At 56.7% G+C, this 15,911-nt stretch overlaps 6 protein-coding genes across 6 annotated transcripts; 2 read left to right on the top strand and 4 right to left on the bottom strand.

Moving 5' to 3' along the window:
- The first annotated feature begins 1,069 nt into the window (after window positions 1–1,069).
- On the top strand, window positions 1,070–2,226 carry SETTUDRAFT_165585 (uncharacterized protein). Its single transcript, XM_008032233.1, has one exon. It carries the CDS (start codon window positions 1,319–1,321, stop codon window positions 2,219–2,221), a length of 903 nt encoding a protein of 300 aa, XP_008030424.1. The 5' UTR covers window positions 1,070–1,318; the 3' UTR covers window positions 2,222–2,226.
- A 100-nt stretch (window positions 2,227–2,326) lies between these two features.
- SETTUDRAFT_173832 (uncharacterized protein) lies at window positions 2,327–3,145 on the bottom strand. Its single transcript, XM_008032232.1, has 2 exons — window positions 2,970–3,145; window positions 2,327–2,877 (listed from the first exon to the last, which is right to left on the bottom strand). The coding sequence occupies exons 1-2, from the start codon at window positions 3,023–3,025 to the stop codon at window positions 2,520–2,522; spliced, it is 414 nt and encodes a 137-aa protein (XP_008030423.1). The 5' UTR covers window positions 3,026–3,145; the 3' UTR covers window positions 2,327–2,519.
- A 627-nt stretch (window positions 3,146–3,772) lies between these two features.
- On the top strand, window positions 3,773–5,128 carry SETTUDRAFT_98116 (uncharacterized protein; the record flags this gene model as incomplete). Its single annotated transcript, XM_008032231.1, has 1 exon — window positions 3,773–5,128. The coding sequence occupies one exon, from the start codon at window positions 3,773–3,775 to the stop codon at window positions 5,126–5,128; it is 1,356 nt and encodes a 451-aa protein (XP_008030422.1).
- A 207-nt stretch (window positions 5,129–5,335) lies between these two features.
- Window positions 5,336–8,695, bottom strand: SETTUDRAFT_173831 (glycoside hydrolase family 35 protein; the record flags this gene model as incomplete). Its single annotated transcript, XM_008032230.1, has 5 exons — window positions 5,336–6,799; window positions 6,849–7,626; window positions 7,674–8,076; window positions 8,125–8,504; window positions 8,561–8,695. The coding sequence occupies 5 exons, from the start codon at window positions 8,693–8,695 to the stop codon at window positions 5,430–5,432; spliced, it is 3,066 nt and encodes a 1,021-aa protein (XP_008030421.1). The 3' UTR covers window positions 5,336–5,429.
- An 833-nt stretch (window positions 8,696–9,528) lies between these two features.
- SETTUDRAFT_122302 (uncharacterized protein) lies at window positions 9,529–13,053 on the bottom strand (the record flags this gene model as incomplete). The annotated part of the gene is made up of 5 exons (XM_008032229.1): window positions 9,529–10,911; window positions 10,956–11,389; window positions 11,444–12,333; window positions 12,384–12,527; window positions 12,634–13,053. The coding sequence occupies 5 exons, from the start codon at window positions 13,051–13,053 to the stop codon at window positions 9,917–9,919; spliced, it is 2,883 nt and encodes a 960-aa protein (XP_008030420.1). The 3' UTR covers window positions 9,529–9,916.
- Window positions 13,054–14,382: 1,329 nt separating this feature from the next.
- Window positions 14,383–15,778, bottom strand: SETTUDRAFT_165582 (uncharacterized protein). Its single transcript, XM_008032228.1, has 2 exons — window positions 15,035–15,778; window positions 14,383–14,947 (listed from the first exon to the last, which is right to left on the bottom strand). The coding sequence occupies exons 1-2, from the start codon at window positions 15,686–15,688 to the stop codon at window positions 14,858–14,860; spliced, it is 744 nt and encodes a 247-aa protein (XP_008030419.1). The 5' UTR covers window positions 15,689–15,778; the 3' UTR covers window positions 14,383–14,857.
- Window positions 15,779–15,911: the final 133 nt, after the last annotated feature.

Raw genomic sequence — 15,911 nt, 5'->3', positions numbered from 1 at the left:
TTATATAGCCCTTCGGGCTGAAAAAGGACGTTAAACTAGAATAATAATAATAATAATATCAGCCATAGACATGTGGAGGCCCCCTTGGCCTTACACTACACACTACTTTACCCTTACTTAACTTGCAATCTCATTCCCTATTGCGGGACCATGTATATGGCCGCGTCTTACATACATTCCGCCGGTCCCCGGCCCAACCATTTTCCCAAAGCCCCACAAAGCATAGGTACGAAAGGCCTTTGTGGGAGGTGAGGGGGGGGGGCCTTTGAAGAGAAAAAAAAACCGCAACAATCCACGTTCTTACCACCACGGATCTGCGCTCGCAACCCCCGGAGCCGTATGCAGCCGTCTCGCCATGATAAGCTGATCTCAGCACCCAACTCTCTCCAACTGGCCCGCCACTTGTGCGGAGAAAGAGAAAAAGGGCCACAGCCCAGAATGCCGGTGACATGGGTTTCGCCTCCACCCCCCACCTTGGACACAGGTCCATCAAGCGCAGGCACAGGGTCAAGGGCGAAGATGGGCAAATAATCGGCCAAAACAAGCGACTTATCACCATGCTGGCGGTACGCGGCACCGCTACTGTGGACCAATAATGGCCTTTGTCTGGCATGCGGCCGCTAGAACAGGCTGGGCTGGCAGGGCAAGGCGTAGTGGTAGTGCGCTTTGGCTGTCGTGGTCAGGTGTCTCGGACGGTGGCCCGACTGCCTGCGATCTGCAGCGGTATCTCTCCGACCAAAGCATATTTCCCTTCCCTTCGCTCTGCATACCCAAACAAACGACTCGGGCATTAAGCGGCGCTCCTAAAGCCAAGGCGAGGGGAAAAGCGGGATTGGTTGGCTATCGTTTTCTTGGGCGTAGCTGTGTATGCGTATGCGTATCCCAATTAGCGTTGCCGGGACCCTACTTATATGCTTTTTGCCCTTGTATTTGCTGTGCGTCCCAATATATATAAGTCGTGCATGTTGGAGATTTGTAAATGCCGACCTTCTTTTTGGTCTTGCCATTTTTCTGTTTTTGAATAATCAATAGCTTTTCTTTTGTTACCGCTTCACCGCGTTTGTGTGGTATCAATTCAACGTCATTCTGAGCGTATAAAATTCCGCGGGCCAGCCTTGCACACACACACACACACACAAACACGGCCCGCACGTGTGACAACAAAAGTCGTACCACGCAAAGTAAAATAAGGTCATTCCATTGTGCCTGCATTCTTGGGGCTGTTGTGCAGAAAAAAAGCAAAAAACAAAAAGGTACCTGCAAAAGAGCGCGCGCCAGAGAAACCATCTTCTTGAGCACTTTCACACCCATTGCCAGAATGGGTAACATGCAACACCTCTTGCCGGACGTGCATGCATCTCTCTCCAACATGTTCTTCACGCAAACCCAATGGGACGGCCTTAGCACACTCGTCGCACTCAGCATCCTCAGCCTGGCAGCTCTCTACATCCGCAAGGACTACTGCGCCTTCATCTCGCTGGGCCCCGGCGGCACGCCCTCGACACCGCTAGGCTATGTCAAGATCAAGCTGCTGTCTCTCATCTGCCTGCGAGACCCGCTTCGCCCGCTCGCCATTCCACCACACTTCCGCCCGCAAACAGGCTATCTGACCGACGATGCGCTGTCGCCGCGTCCAGGCACGAGGCCCGTGATCCGCGGCATTGCGCCGCAGCGCCAGCAGACGCAGATCAGCAGCGCCGCCATCTACGCCAGCCTCGTGCAGAGAATCAAGGCGCTGGCCAGCGAGCCCCGGAACAGGCTGGCCGAGCGAACGAGCTGCTTTGAGAAGCATAGCTCGGGCCTCTTCACCAGCGTGCCCATTACCAGGACGTGCGGAGGCGAAGTCTGTCACGCGCACCCCAGCGACGGCTCCATGCATATGACGCTGCACCCCGCAGACGCCAACCTGATGATTGCCAAGGGCTGGGGCGAGCGCCATCCGCTGGCCAGAGGCGGCTGGTGCAGGAAGTTTGTGCCTCGCGAGTTTGTGCTGGTGTATGCGCCCCGGGACGAGCAAGAGGTCGAGGTGGTAGCCAAGTTGATTGCCGCAAGCATCTGGTGGGTTAGCGGCATGGACATCAATGGCGATGTCGACGGCCCCAGGCGGAAGAGCGCCGATGTGGCTGGCCTTGGAGACGACATCAAGGCCGCCCAGTGCTGGGCCTGCAGGATGAATGCGTGTGGAGGGAACAAGGTGGAGCAGATGACGAGCGAGGCGTAAGAGGGCGTAAGAGGGCGGGACTTGCTGAAGGCATTCACGTGAACAGATTGATACGACTTGCTTGGTTTGGCGCGTTTAAGCATGGCGTCTGGGGTATTTTTCTTTCCTTTTCAAATTGGGACAAGCAGCATTTGCTGTAAAAAAGCGCTCAGGGCTGTAATCGACATGTTTATTCAGACGTCTGTTGCTGGCTCGACCATCCCCACTGCTGCCGTGCTGAGAATGCAATGCTGTGATATTTCGTGACAGCCCATAAAAACGCGCAATACGTACTATGACCGTACATGCTGTTGCGGTCCTATTGCTTCCCACCCTCCCTCATCCAAGTTTCAAATTCCTTCCTCTTGCCCTTGACGTCCCAGAAGCCCTTTCTTCCCTCGCTCTTCCCGCCAATGCCCCCGTCGAGGCCCAGAAACGCATACGGGTCGCCCTCGCTCAACACCTCTTCGCCCTCGTTGGTGTACTGCCCCTCGCTGTGCCTCCCTTCTCGCGAGATCTGGCCCGCCCATTGCGCGCAATATATCGGCTTGAGCGGTGCAAAGGAAACGACGATGCCGAGCGAGAGCAGGAGGATTGATGTGAGGAGCTCCAGGGTGATGTCGAGCGGGAGGGGCGAGGTTGCAAAGGTGGCTGTGTGTTCGTGCGCCGAGTAGACACTTGGAGGCGTCAGTAGAGATATGCGAAACAGCCGCAATTCCAATTCAATCCGTCCTTGACTCGGCAATTGCAGGGCAATTGTGTGACTTACGCATGTGTAAGCAACAGCGCGCCGACGCCATTCAGCGCCGTCCCGAAGATGGCCATTGTGAGGTTTCGCGGGGCTATCCGACACTCGTGCTTCTGTAGGGGCGCGTATGGGGAAGACTGCCGGAAGATTGTGGTTTCGGTGGCCTGGACCCGTCGTTTGTTGTACACGGGCGGAAACGGGCGACGTGGGCACGTGGGGTGGATGAAAGCTGGCTTGGGTGGTGATGGTGAAGCGACAAGCGTTGGTTTTCCTCGGCGGACCCTGACGTCCGACGCAGCCTCGCATCCACTCCACATGCTTCTTCTTCCAACCACCACCACGCCTATTCCAAAAGCAAAGCCACGCCGACCATGTGATTCTGTATCAATTGCTAGCATTCTTTCCACGAAACTGAAGGCCTCGAGAGGCCTCTCTGTCTACAGACCTCGCACCAGAAAGCCAGCGCTGCAATGGCACCAGTCCGGCGCAGCCTAGCATCGGACTAGCAGTCGAACATGACACAGCTTGGATTATGTCCGCAAGCAGGACGCCTGAAAGCTCAAGTATCCGGACTTCGGGGGTGCGATCGGAGATGCCATGTCCGACATGTCGGACATGTCGCCCGCTTCAACAGACCGAGTATGGCAGCAGTATGGCAGCAGTATGCAGTACTATGGGAGTGTATACACAACTGCGAATACAAGGCAGGACGACCATGGCTTTTATTGTAAAACCATCGCCAAGTCTTCATCTCATCATCGCAGCATTTCATACACATTAATCACACTTTCAACTTTATACTCCACCGTCCAAGCAGGTCCAGCATGGCCACTTCTCCATCAACTTCTGCAAACCCCCTCAACATCCTCATAGTAGGTGCAGGCGTGGCTGGGCCTACTCTTGCTCTCCTCCTACAACGCTCCAATCCCTCGCACCACATCACCGTCATAGAGCGTTGGGAGTCGCTCTGCACCGGTGGCCAGCAGATTGACCTCAAAGACCAAGGCGTCCCCATCATGCAACGCCTTGGACTCACCGACGAGCTGCGTGACCTCTGTGTGCAAGAAGACGGCATGGAGCTAGTCGACTCCAAAGGCAACAGTCTCATTCGAACAGGCATCCGAAAAGCCGGCGCCCAGCAAAAAGCCTTCCAAATCACAAACGAATTCGAGTTTATGCGCGGCGACTTTGTCCACATGATGTACAAGAACAGTGTGAAAGAGCGGGAAACCCTGGATTCAAACGGCCCTAAAAGGGGCAGCTTGACGTACCTGTTTGGCACGAGCATCACGGCACTCACGCAAAACACAAGTACATCTGCTACCGTGACGCTGTCGTCCGGCCAGACACACACATACGACCTTGTCGTCGCAGCAGACGGCCAGGGCTCGCGCACGCGGCGCCTCGCCTTTGGCGAAGCAACCAGCCGCCAGGCCTTCACCTCACTCAACATCAACGCCGCCTTCTTCGACGTGCCCCGGGTCCCCCGCGAAACCAGCCTCGCGCGCATCTACATCGGGCCTGAGAACCGCATGGTTCTAACCCGCACGGGCAACAGACCCGCAACCCAAGTCTTCCGGTTCCAACTGAAAAACGCCGCCCGAACCCCTTTACTCAAGGCCTCACATAAACTCTCTATCCCGGAGCAGAAGGCTGCATGGACCCAAGCCTACGCCAACGCTGGCAGCGAGTCCAAACGCTACACAGCTGGTCTCGCGCATGCAAACGACTTTTACGCCACGGAAATCGCGCAGGTCAAGATGCCGCACAACACGCTGTATACGGGCCGCGTGGTGCTGCTGGGCGACGCAGGATACTGTCCCTCGTCGTTCACGGGCAAAGGCACCACGCTCGCGCTCATCGGCGCCTACGTCCTCGCAGACGAGTTATCGCGGCGCCCCAACGACATCAATGCCGCGCTCAGTGCGTACGAAGAGACAATCCGCGAGCCTGTCGACGAAGCGCAGAAATTACCCACTTGGCTTAACGGTGGCGCCGCGCTGTTCCCGCAGTCGACACTGGGTCTCTGCATCTTGTATCAGCTGCTCTGGTTGGTTTCCGCGCTCAACTTGCAGGGCCTGGTTGGTGCGCTCGCGGGGTTTCTGCCTTCGACCCAGCTGCATAGGTGGGTGGTGCCTGAGTATCCCAGTCTGAATGTCAAGGCGCCGGAGGGCAAGTAGAAAAATCCTGTGGGGGGGGGGTCGGCGTTGGCCGTTGTGTTGGCGTTCTCCCTTGCCTCCTTTTCAATCCATGAGTAGACTGTATTATCCCTGTTGCTTTTCCCGCGAATCCAAGTAGACTGTATTATATATCTAGACTTTGCGGTACGACGACACGAGCTCATTTACGAATCACACAAGGCGTTTGTTTGTTTGTTTGTTTGATTCATTCATTCATTCACTTATAGATACATTGCACATGACATGACTAGACCACGTACAAGGAATCCCAATACACACAGGCTCAACAAACACTCCCATGTCAATACGCCGCCTCCCTCCTCTTCCACTCCTCTCCAACAACCGTCTCCACCTTAGCCATGCCACTCCAAATCTGCGCATCAACCTGCAACTCCAAGCCCGCCATCTTAGTCGCGCCGGCATCCAGTCCCCACAGCGAAACACCCAGATAATTGGTACCGCTGTAATTCAGAATACCCTGGGGAACGGGGAATTTAGTCTGAGGACCCACATTGTTGACGTACTTGCCGTACTGCCAGCCGTTGATGTAGAGCTGTGCCCTGAAAGCCGGGACGCTGGATCCAGCAGCAACAGCAGTAGTAGTAGAGGTAGAGGTAGAGGTAGAGGTGGTGGTGGTATTGGTGAAGCTGAAACTAAGAGGCACGTCGTAGCCGGCTGGGATATCGAGTTTGAATTCCGTAGCGAAGAAGCCGATGCCAGGGGCGGAGAGACCCGCGGCAACAGGTCCAGCGGTATCCTGCCATTTAGCGTCTGGGGCGGCGAGACCGCCGGGGAGATGCAGGCCCTGGCGCTCGACGTACAAGCCGCCTTCGTTGAGGGGTCCGCGTGAAATATCGCGGTAGTCCTCGCCGCCAAGGTTTCCAGTGAGCTTCCAGGCTATGTCTGCGGCGGCGTGGCCCGCGAGCTTGTAGTTGAGGATGCCGCGCGGGTTCTTCATTGTTTCTGTGCCGATGGTCCAGTTTTCGTCGAGGCCTTGGTTGTCGATGACGATGGTGATTGTGTATTTCTGGCCTTTGGTGAGGTTGGGGAGCGTGAAGGTCGAGTTGCAGTTCATGGCGGCGTCGTAGCCGCGCCACGAGCCCAGGAAGTGGGTGCCGATCCATGCTGAAGAACCGAATGCGGAGCCGCCTTGGGTCGAGAGCTCGAATGTCGTCTCGGAGCCGGTGGCGGTAAAGGTGCCGCGGTAGAGAAGCGTGCCTGTGTGGAAACCATAGTCGGAGCTGTAGAGCGAGACGGGCGTTGTCAGGGCGCGGAGCGAGTTGTATGTCTTGTTCAGGTTGGCAATGGTCCACTTGCTGTCGTCGTATCCCGGCTGGATCTCAGGAAGCGAGTCGATGTACTTCCATGAGAGTTTGCCTAGCTCAGGGAGATTGAGGTCGGGCTTGGGGAAATCGACAGTTGCGGTCAGGGTATCAGCCTTGGATTTCTCGAAACTGATATCCTTGCCGTTGAAAGTCAATTTAGAGAGACCAGACGGCGCGCCACCAATGATTTCGATGGGCGTCGTGGCATTCACATCTCCAGTTAGGGCGAGGGTGTCACCAGAGACCTTGGCTGTACGCATGAGGTAGCCGGCCTTGAGAATGACGGGGCTTGAAGAGTCATGAGGTGCTTGGTCAATGGACCAGTATTTGTACGCTTCGTCGCGGTCTTCAAATATCATTAGCATGCACCTCCTCAAGTCCTTTCAACCACTTACCGAGCATGTACACATAGACGGGACTGTCAGTTCCCAACTTGGCAACCTTTCTCGTAGCATCAGCCTTGAAGCTGAGGAGCGTGTGGCCACGGGTAGCCACGCTCTGTACATCGCCTTCGAGAACCTCGAGCCCGGTAGCCTCGATTGAAAGCTCATGCGTTTCTCCGTTTCCGCCATAAACAAAAACCACAGTCTTGCCGTCGTACTTGTGCCAGGTGAAAATCTCAGCAGTCGAGTAGGCAATGTTGGTGCCACCAATATCATAGTCGCTAACATGGACCTTGGCATCGCGTCCGTTGAGCGTAAGCGACGTCCCGCTCATCTGTGGCACGGTGATGTTTCCAAAAGCCGAGGTCGAAATGTGTAGTCTGTAGCTCGTCGACGCAAGCGAGTTGTACTTTGCGTGCCTCAAAAAGTAAAAGTTGGTCTTGTTGCCATGCGCAGGCGTAACGCTGAGGTCGCTCGTCGTAGTCCATGTAGACGTCGACGCTGAGCCACGCGAGGCAGTCAGATATGTCGGGCTGGCTTTCAGAAAGCTGGCTTGCAGCTTTAGCTCAGAATACTTTTCGCGGTCGACCTGACGGTCCTCGGCGATGGGCGCGGCATAGTCGTAGGATGTGTAACCACCGGGGTGGCCCAGGTTACCCCAGTTGGTACCTCCGAATGTCATGTACAAGTTCAAAATCGTAACACCAAAGCTATAAAGCTGCTTGTAGAAAACACGGTTGAACTCTGCGTTCACCAGAATGCCGCATTTGTCGAAGCCTGGGCCGCCCCACTAAAATTTGTTAGGCGTGATTTCAGTAACTGAATGTCGGTACATACTGGGTCAAAACTACCAGATTGGAACTCTACAATCGAGTAGGGTGTAGTAGGACTCTGCTGCTCATGCAACTGGCGCCAGTTGGTGGGTAGATTGCCATCAGGCCATCTGGTGGGATTCGCGCAGTCGAAACCAAGAGGGTAGCCATCGTGACCGTAGATGTCAACAGCAGCGGGCTTACCAGGGGCATTGTTTCCCTTGGCAGACGCATCGTTACTGATGAGGGGCACAACGATGCTGGCGTTGCGGATTTGGTCTTCAACATAGGTCATGTAGACCGGATCAGGAAATGGCTGAATGGCACTGGTGGCCTGCGTGTATTCATTCTCTGGCTGGACCAAGATGATAGGGCCTCCGTTTGTGATTTGGGCTTTGGCAATTGTAGCGCCAATGTTCTTCATGTAGCTGGATGCTGTCAGTATTGATGATTCACATATTCAAAGGTAGATGTACTTGTCGGTTGAAGCCAGGTAATCCGGAGCACGAGTCCTCAGCATGCCATTGACACGCTGAAGCCATCCAGGAAAGCCACCGCCAGACACCTCGGCATTGATATAAGGCCCAGGTCTAGCAATCAGATAAATTCCAGCCTCCTTGGCAGCGTCGAAAAAAGGCTGGAGATCGAAGACGCCCTCCTCGCGATAGACGCCAGGCTTGCCTTCAAGCAAAGCCCAGTCGACATAGAAGGAAACGCCGTTATATCCGAGTGCCTTGATCTTCTGGAAGATATCAAGGTGGAGATCCGGGACGGGCAGTCTGTACGGATGGACTTCACCCGAATACAAGAAGATGCGTTCGCCATTGACAAAGAGCGAGTGTTCGTCCCAGGTCACCTAGAAAAACACATCAGTTTCCACTCCTCTTCCACCTCGATTCCCGCAAAACTTACAATATCCTGCAACGCCTCTCTCTTATACGGCTTGATAAAATCCTTGGGCGTATATCCTACAGCCCTCGCCGCACCCTCGGCAGCAAGCCAACCCAGCGCAACGGCGCCACCAAGCCTCGAAAAGCCCTTTGTCATCTTGACTTGAAATCAGATGCTGAAGCTAGAGAGCTGTAACCAGAGGGAGAGAGAGACCCTTGTGAGGAAGATGGTTACACGAGCAGTGATATAACCACGCTCTTGCATCGGGCCTTTTACCCACGACCAGTATGAACCCGAGGTGGCGTCTACATATATACATTCCTAGTCGTTCCTGTCAAGCAATAGTAGCATTGTGATTAGCGCAAGCTACGCCGCCTTCCCCTCCTTCCTCACGCGTCAATACTCGCCGAGGAATCCATCGTTAGTGTTGAGGAGGAGCGAGTGAGAGAAGCGGAATTCAACCGGTTCCCGTGTTGCGGGTTTGGTGGAGACCAAAACAAGCAAGCCAGCAAGGAACGTCGCGGTACCAGCCAAAACGGCAAATCTAGGTATACATTTCCACCAATATTGCGGCACACGGCAAGGTACATGCATACGTCGTACTGGAATGACGCAGGCGGGGTGTCGGGGCCAGGAGGGATCCCAGTATATCCGGTCGTTGCGCGCCTTAGCCCGTTGCCCATGCGGGAGAGAGTCGTGATGATCAGTGGGGGTTTAGCGCTGGGGTTAATGCTTGTCTTTTGCTTAATTGTGGAGCAGTGGGGAGGCGGCGAGCGAGGGGACAAAATGACATGACGCCGGCCTGCTTTGGGTAAGGCATCCGCGGGGTTACGAGGGGCCGGGGCGAATACCGAGGTAAAGTAACTCGACCGCAGTCGAGCTCATTGCATGCATTCATTACGCAAAAAGCGAAGAGGGAGAGAGCATTGCCAGCCTCATATTGGCTGATCATGTACCGCCGAGTCCAAGCGCTCTGAGCGTAGTCAGGTGAGCTTGAAGGTAAGAATATCGCTTCCATGTACCCTTGCTGCCAGATGCGATGAACCCCGTCCAGAGTTCGACAATGCGCCGTCCAAGAAAAACAACAGTTCCAACCCCGAATTCTCGATGCGATAGAGACAGTGAAGAAATAGGGAAAAAAAATGTACTCCGCATGTGCATCTCCATCCCGATATGCACCAAACAGCGATACAATGCTTGGAACCAAACCACAGCAACATGCGCCGGCCGCGCAAAGAAAAAAGATTATGTACATTAAAAGGACTTGTGGTATATATGCCGAAGCATTCGTTGTGACACATCGTCACGTATTCAAAGCGGTCGTCTATCCCGGGGTATGCGCGTAGGCATCCAATATGAGACTCGTCTCGGTGCAGCTCAAGACTGCTGATACTGGTAGGTGGGAACGGTGCCACCTGGCTGATAATAAGTTGCGTTGGTAGTGTTGCTGTCGTAATTAGATACCTCGACGCCCATGGTCCAGTTGGGCGTCACGTCGTAGAGCGCTGCGTCGCCTAGAATCAGTGTTCCAAAGGCGGTAGAGTTATTGAAAGTTTGTGCGCCCCCTGCCTCTATGGCTGCTCTCGCTGCATGCATATTGACTGGTCCTGCTATAGGCCAGCCCGTGTATGTAGTAGCATCAATGGGTAGAGGAGTAGCGTGTGTAAAGTGGTTTTGGCCAGCTTCGAAAGAACCTCTCCCAGTTGGCATATTGGTCGAGGCGACGGAACCGTTGCTGTACGGATACGTAGCATTGGGCTGCGAGGTATGTGCTCGGTATTGGGGTGTAGAGTCCTGGTGATAAATGTGAGAGTTCGTTTGGGGCCCATAAGTCGGAGTTTGCGTCATGGGCGGCGTCCGGATGCCGTTGCCATTCACAGGTGTAAAGGCCGATGGGATCGGGTCTTGATGGGTTGGTGCGTCGTCACATGCACCTTCCTTTTCAGGCTTGATGGCAGCGGGCGCGTGTGGAAGAGTGCGCTCCGCCGAGTCTTCATCGTGCGACAATCTGGTGTCGGCCAAGTCGATGTCCCTCGTCGACCAATTGCTGTAGTCATCGACCGTCTTGCCAAATTGCTTGTGCATTCGTTCAAAGAGCTCTGCGTAGTCTTTCAGCCCGCCGCTGCTGACACCATCGCTGTTGTTGCTCGTTGGCGAATCGCTGACGGAACCACCGCATTCTCTGTACTTTTTCTTCTCGCGCCGGTAATACCGTTGCCATTCAGCTAGCTCACAGAGCCATGAGCGAGCCATCTTGAAGCGTTTTAGAATGCGGAACAGGAAGCTGTTGGCAATATCGTGGGCTCTGGGGTCTAAGCGAGATGACAGCATGTTGTCAGGGTCCATGTTGGGGAAGTAATGGCAGTAGATTGCTGCAATTATTAGTAGGCGCTATTCGAGTTGATCGAAGACTTACTGCATATGCCAACAGCAAAGCAAGCAAATGCTACCATGGGCGTCTGCACCGAGTCGCTGTGGACTCGAGTGGTCCCGATTGTATGGAGCAGTTGGGTAAAGTCGCTGCAGGCCCTTGCACAGTTCCTGGCCTGGTTGATCCAGTAGTCCGGGTCGGGGGGAGGTTCGTCAATGAGCGGCTCGTCCAGAGGGCCTCGGGGATGCGTCAGAGTCCATGGTGATGTGGGCATGTATTCTCTGTATAACCAAACAAAACACAACGTGTACATGGCGTGTATCGAAACATACTTGCCCGGGTTGTTGTAGATGCGGTCTTCGGTGTTCTCGGCCGTCAGCTGGAGGTGGTCGGGCAAGTCGCGCTTCAATTGCTTGAGCTTGTCTTCGAGTTTCTTGAAGGTTGTCGTCGAGTGCCATGGCGCATTCTTACCCTCTTGCCTAGTGCTCGTTAGTCACGTGGTTCAATGACTCGATGTGCCATGCATGACATACCGCCGCCCGCTGTTGCACGACCACCGAACGACTTCACCAAAGACAATGACGACTTTGATGTACCACGTCAGTTCGGCCTCGTGCTCGCCAATTTCCCACTTTCCACCGTCCAACTGAGACGCCCGGTCGGCGCCGTTCTGCTCGCTGCGATGCTGCCGGGCAAGCGCATCCCACTCGTCTCTTCGCTTGGCATAGGCCGCATCGTCCTCGCCCAGCAGTCTTGTCCGTGCTTTGCGGCCGTAGTTGAAAGCGCCATCACTACACACGAGCTGGGTTCTTTGGAAGTGCTCGGGCCCCAGCATTGGGGGCCTGTCTTCTCCCCAGCTGAGATACGAGTCCATGAGGCAGCAGCTCCAAAAGGTGCGGCGCTGCGTCTCGCGCAGGATAAACTGGTCTTTTTCCGAAAGGCGGCTCTCGCCTTCTCGCAATGGGGCCGGGTGGCCCTTTTGATCCACGTCTAGGTGGGGGTAGCCCAGGACAATGGCACAGCGAATGGCGGTGCCAATCTTGATCCAGCCCTCCCTACCCTGCAGCGCGGTCCATTCATAGTAGCCCAGCATGAGGAGGGTTTGGATCTTCTCCAGGGTCGGGGTTCCGAAGATCTCGGCGCCCATCTGGGTGCGCGTGGCCTGGGCATAGAATTCAGCCGTCCTGATGGGATCATTGCCCGTCTGCAGCACGAGTTTTTCATGGAAGCGGGCAGTGTGGGTGAGAAAGGCAAGCAGCAGAGGCGGATAGGGCTGGTGGGCTTGGGCGTGAGGCTGCGGCTGCGGCTGCGGCTTGGCATCCGAGGGGTTGGGCAAGGGCTGCAGCTGCTGCACCGCGCTCAAAAAGGTCCTCTTGTGCAGGAAGGGAAAATCAATGGAGAAGTGCTTCTCATAAATGTCAAACTGGGCAGGGTGAGCGACCATCTGGGTGCAGCATAGTAGTGGGCATTTACCAGCTCTTCCCAGACCTGGGCAGTGAGCAAGGGCGACTGGAGGGCATCTTCGTAGGTGCCGAGCCCGTCTACGGGACGCTGGCCGCCGGGCGTGGTTGTCGTCGTCGTGGTGGCCAACAGCTTGCGGCGCTTCTTGGGCGGGGCCTGGCGACGTCAGCACTAGCGCCGGATTGCGGGCTGGTGGAGGCCTAGGGGCAGCGGCATGGGGGGGTGCAAAAGGAACAGAGAGGGCCTGGCGCACATGACTTACATCGAAATCGGCGGTGCTGTCGCGACGGGGCGGCGCTGAAGCGGTTGGGGCAGCGGCATGGTCCCAGATGCAGTCACGTTTGGTGTTTGCGCAAGCCTTGCACGTTGTGCCCTGGCCGGCATTCTCGCACTTGGTCTTACTTCGGCGGCATCTGGCACAGGCAATTTGCGAGCGCATGCCTCTTTTCGCGGAGGGTTCGGCACTACCGCTGCCTGCATCAAGGGGGCCTGGAGTCTGCTGGGGGGAGGCCTTGACGGTGGAGGGCGACAGCTGGGTTAGGGGAGAGAGCTGCTGGTGCTGGTGCTGGTGCTGGTGCTGGTGCTGGGGGACGGGTGGAGAAGAGGGCGGCGGGTGGAGTGGTTGTTGGTGTTGTGCGTAGACGGGCACTGCAGTTAGCCGCGGTGCATTCTCACCAGGCATGGGAGAATGCGCGACGGCAGCCAGCTCTGGTGGCGTGCGAATTTTGGCGATTGTCGTCGGGGCCAGGCTGCGATGGGCGACGGGCAGGATGGACGCGCACAGGGCCTTGGGGGGGAGGTCGGGGGGAGGGACGCTGGCTGCACGGAGACGCGCTGGGCAGTCGACGGGGGCCGATGATGTCGATGTTGGCGCTGGCGTTGACGTTGTTGATGTTGATGTTGTTGTCGACGTCGTGCTCGCTACGCTGTTGCCGGGCGATGGTGGAGGGCGGGCCGGCAAGATGGGGGGGGGGCGGCGGCGGCGGCGGCGACGGCGGCGGGCTCAGCTGCCGATAAAGGCCCAAGTAAGTATGTGTGGACGTACGGACGTATGGAAAGATGCGATCGAGCGGCAGAGGCAGAGGCAGAAGCGCGACAGGGCGAGAGGAGGAAGGGGGCTGTGGAGGTGTTCTGTCCTGTGCTGGCCTGGCTGTGCTGGGCAGGATGCCTGTTGGGGGCTGCTTGTCGTCGTCGTCGTCTTCCTGGCCGGCCGTCGGGGCGAGGGTACGATATCCAGACGCTGTGGAGCGGGCTCAGGCTCACGGTTATTCACCTTGCGACCTGCCCCCTCTGGACGGGACGAGGGCAACTTGGCGCTGGTCCTTGCAGCTCGCCATTGCGCCTGCGTACGATTATGTATTTAAGCGATGGATGGCGGCCTGGATCCGATAGAGCTATCCGTCGCGGCTTGGAGTCTGCCGCGCTGCCGTAAGACGACGTTATGCTGGTCATGCCCGCTGCTGCGTCATGGATGGGCCAACGGCCGCCGTCTCCTGTCCCCCCTCCCCCCTCCCCCTCCCCTCCCCCCATCGCCATCGCCATCGCCATCGCCATCCCCCTCTCCGCGCATCCTCTTTTTCCCCCGTCGCTCGCCATGCTCCGCTGCCAGATGCTCGCGACAACCACGGCGTGCGCTGTCGCATCCATGCCCGCCGCCCGCTGACACGTGGGCCCGTCCATCTCTTCCCCATGCAGCCGACTGCGCATATCGCTCCCCCTCCTCCCCCCCAACCGCCGCCTGACAGCGCTGGATCGAATCGGACGTGGAGCCTCTCGCCGCCGTGTAGCGAGCATGTCGTGCATGCGCATGTCTGTGCTACCTCAGCCTGACGGCCTAGACGCACATGCTGCGCCGCCCGTTGCTGCAACATGCCCAATCTGCGCCTTGCTGCCCATGGGGGGAACCCACAAGTGCTTCCGCTCGCCAACCGCGCAACCCAGCGCCAGCCCCGGCCATGGGCCAAGAGGCGTTAATTGCGTTATTATCGCTCCATGGCCGCCCTGGATGGCATGCGACATACGGTGAAGCTCACGTGTTTGCCGCGACACGGCCATCCCGCGCCAGGCGCTCCATGGCCGGCTTGTATACACACCATGCCCTTGGCCCCATGTCCGCCCGTCAACCCAGTCCACCATGGCCGTTTAGTCGCATAATCGGGCCCGCGATAATCTGACAGGCATGGAAAAACAGTCCTTCGTGTCGAGAGAGGAAGCCCTGCGCGGGTTGACAATGCCCGCATCGGGCCACTCACATGTGCCAGCGCTGTCTCGTGGCCGCCCATGCCACCTCGACTTCACCTGCACCTCTGAAGTCACATCAAGCTTGGCATGCACCTATGCAACAAAACACCAAAGAGGACAACCATGGACAAGACTACATTCTCACCACCCACAACCTTTTCAACACCTACTTGGCGTCCTTTTTGCCTTCCCCCCTCTCTCACTGCCAGCAAATCACAGCCCCGTCCTACCGTCCTACACCGATCTTACCACTTCTCAACCGCCGGTCGGAGATCAATCTCCCACGTAAAGTTTGTCTTGGGCTGCGTGTGCAACCACCAGTAATCATTTGCAATCTGCACCACATTAGCACGTGTGCTGCTTTCTCACCTGTATCCCTTGGACGCAGCCAACAAGAACAAAAGAAACGAAAACAAACGTACCCCATCAGCGCTCAACTTGGCCTCGGCAGGCATGTCCTTCAACCACTCCTTGGTCCTCGGCGTATCAATGACTCCATCAATCACCGCATGCGCAACATGGACTCCCTGAGGCCCAAACTCGCGTGCCAGGCTCTGGCTGAGCGCCCGCAGCGCCCACTTGCCCGTCGAGAACGACGACATCTGCGCACTGCTCTTGACCGACGCCGTTGCGCCCGTGAAGATGAGCGACGGCGGGTGTTCCGACTTGAGCTCCACGCCCTTGAGCAGCAGCGGCAGCACCGACTGACTGAAGAGAATGCCCCCCATGGCACTGACATTCAGACTGCTCTGGAACACGTCTGGCGACACGTCGAGAAACGGCTTGCGCATAAATCCCCCAGACGCATTGAAAATGGCCGCGGCCGCGCCCACATCGGCTCCGAACTCCTGCTTGATGGCCTCGACGGCCCGCTGCAGACTCGCCGCGTCAGACACGTCGGCGCTGATGCCAATGGCCTTGCCGCCGCTCGCATTGATGTCGGCCGCAATGCTCTCGTAGTTTTCGGGCTTGCGCGCCAGCAGCACAACGGGGTATTTGGCAGAGAACTTGCGCGCAATCGAGGCGCCAGTGCCGCCGCCCACGCCCGCGACAATGGTGATGAGTCGTGATGTCATGGCCGTCTGTGGGTGAATGTAAAATGCAATGGTGGCAAAATTAACAAAGTGACTACAGCTGGATTGTTCTTCTGCTCAGCAATCAATTCCAGCGCTGCAGTGTTTATACGGTTAATTTCGCTGTGGGGTTAGAGTATGTACATTACTAACCACCCGTGATACCATGTCCGACTCGGATTGCGCAAACGCCGAAACACGTCATGATTAGTAAGCATGCTTTGGT

This window comes from Exserohilum turcica, assembly GCF_000359705.1.
Source record: "Exserohilum turcica Et28A unplaced genomic scaffold SETTUscaffold_7, whole genome shotgun sequence".
Lineage (NCBI taxonomy): Eukaryota > Fungi > Ascomycota > Dothideomycetes > Pleosporales > Pleosporaceae > Exserohilum > Exserohilum turcicum.
The sequence above is the reverse complement of the archived record's forward strand: the minus strand, read 5'-3'. Positions and strand labels throughout refer to the sequence as shown.

What these genes read in the sequence shown, in the direction of transcription:
- SETTUDRAFT_165585 (XM_008032233.1), top strand. Translation starts at nt 1,319, where the DNA reads ATGGGTAACATGCAACACCTCTTGCCGGACGTGCATGCATCTCTCTCC.
- SETTUDRAFT_173832 (XM_008032232.1), bottom strand. Translation starts at nt 3,025, where the DNA reads ATGGCCATCTTCGGGACGGCGCTGAATGGCGTCGGCGCGCTGTTGCTT. An exon ending in GCGCTGTTGCTTACACATGC is followed by an intron (nt 2,878 to 2,969) that starts GTAAGTCACACA and finishes GACGCCTCCAAG; the next exon opens with TGTCTACTCGGCGCACGAAC.
- SETTUDRAFT_165582 (XM_008032228.1), bottom strand. Translation starts at nt 15,688, where the DNA reads ATGACATCACGACTCATCACCATTGTCGCGGGCGTGGGCGGCGGCACT. An exon ending in CCAAGTTGAGCGCTGATGGG is followed by an intron (nt 14,948 to 15,034) that starts GTACGTTTGTTT and finishes AATGTGGTGCAG; the next exon opens with ATTGCAAATGATTACTGGTG.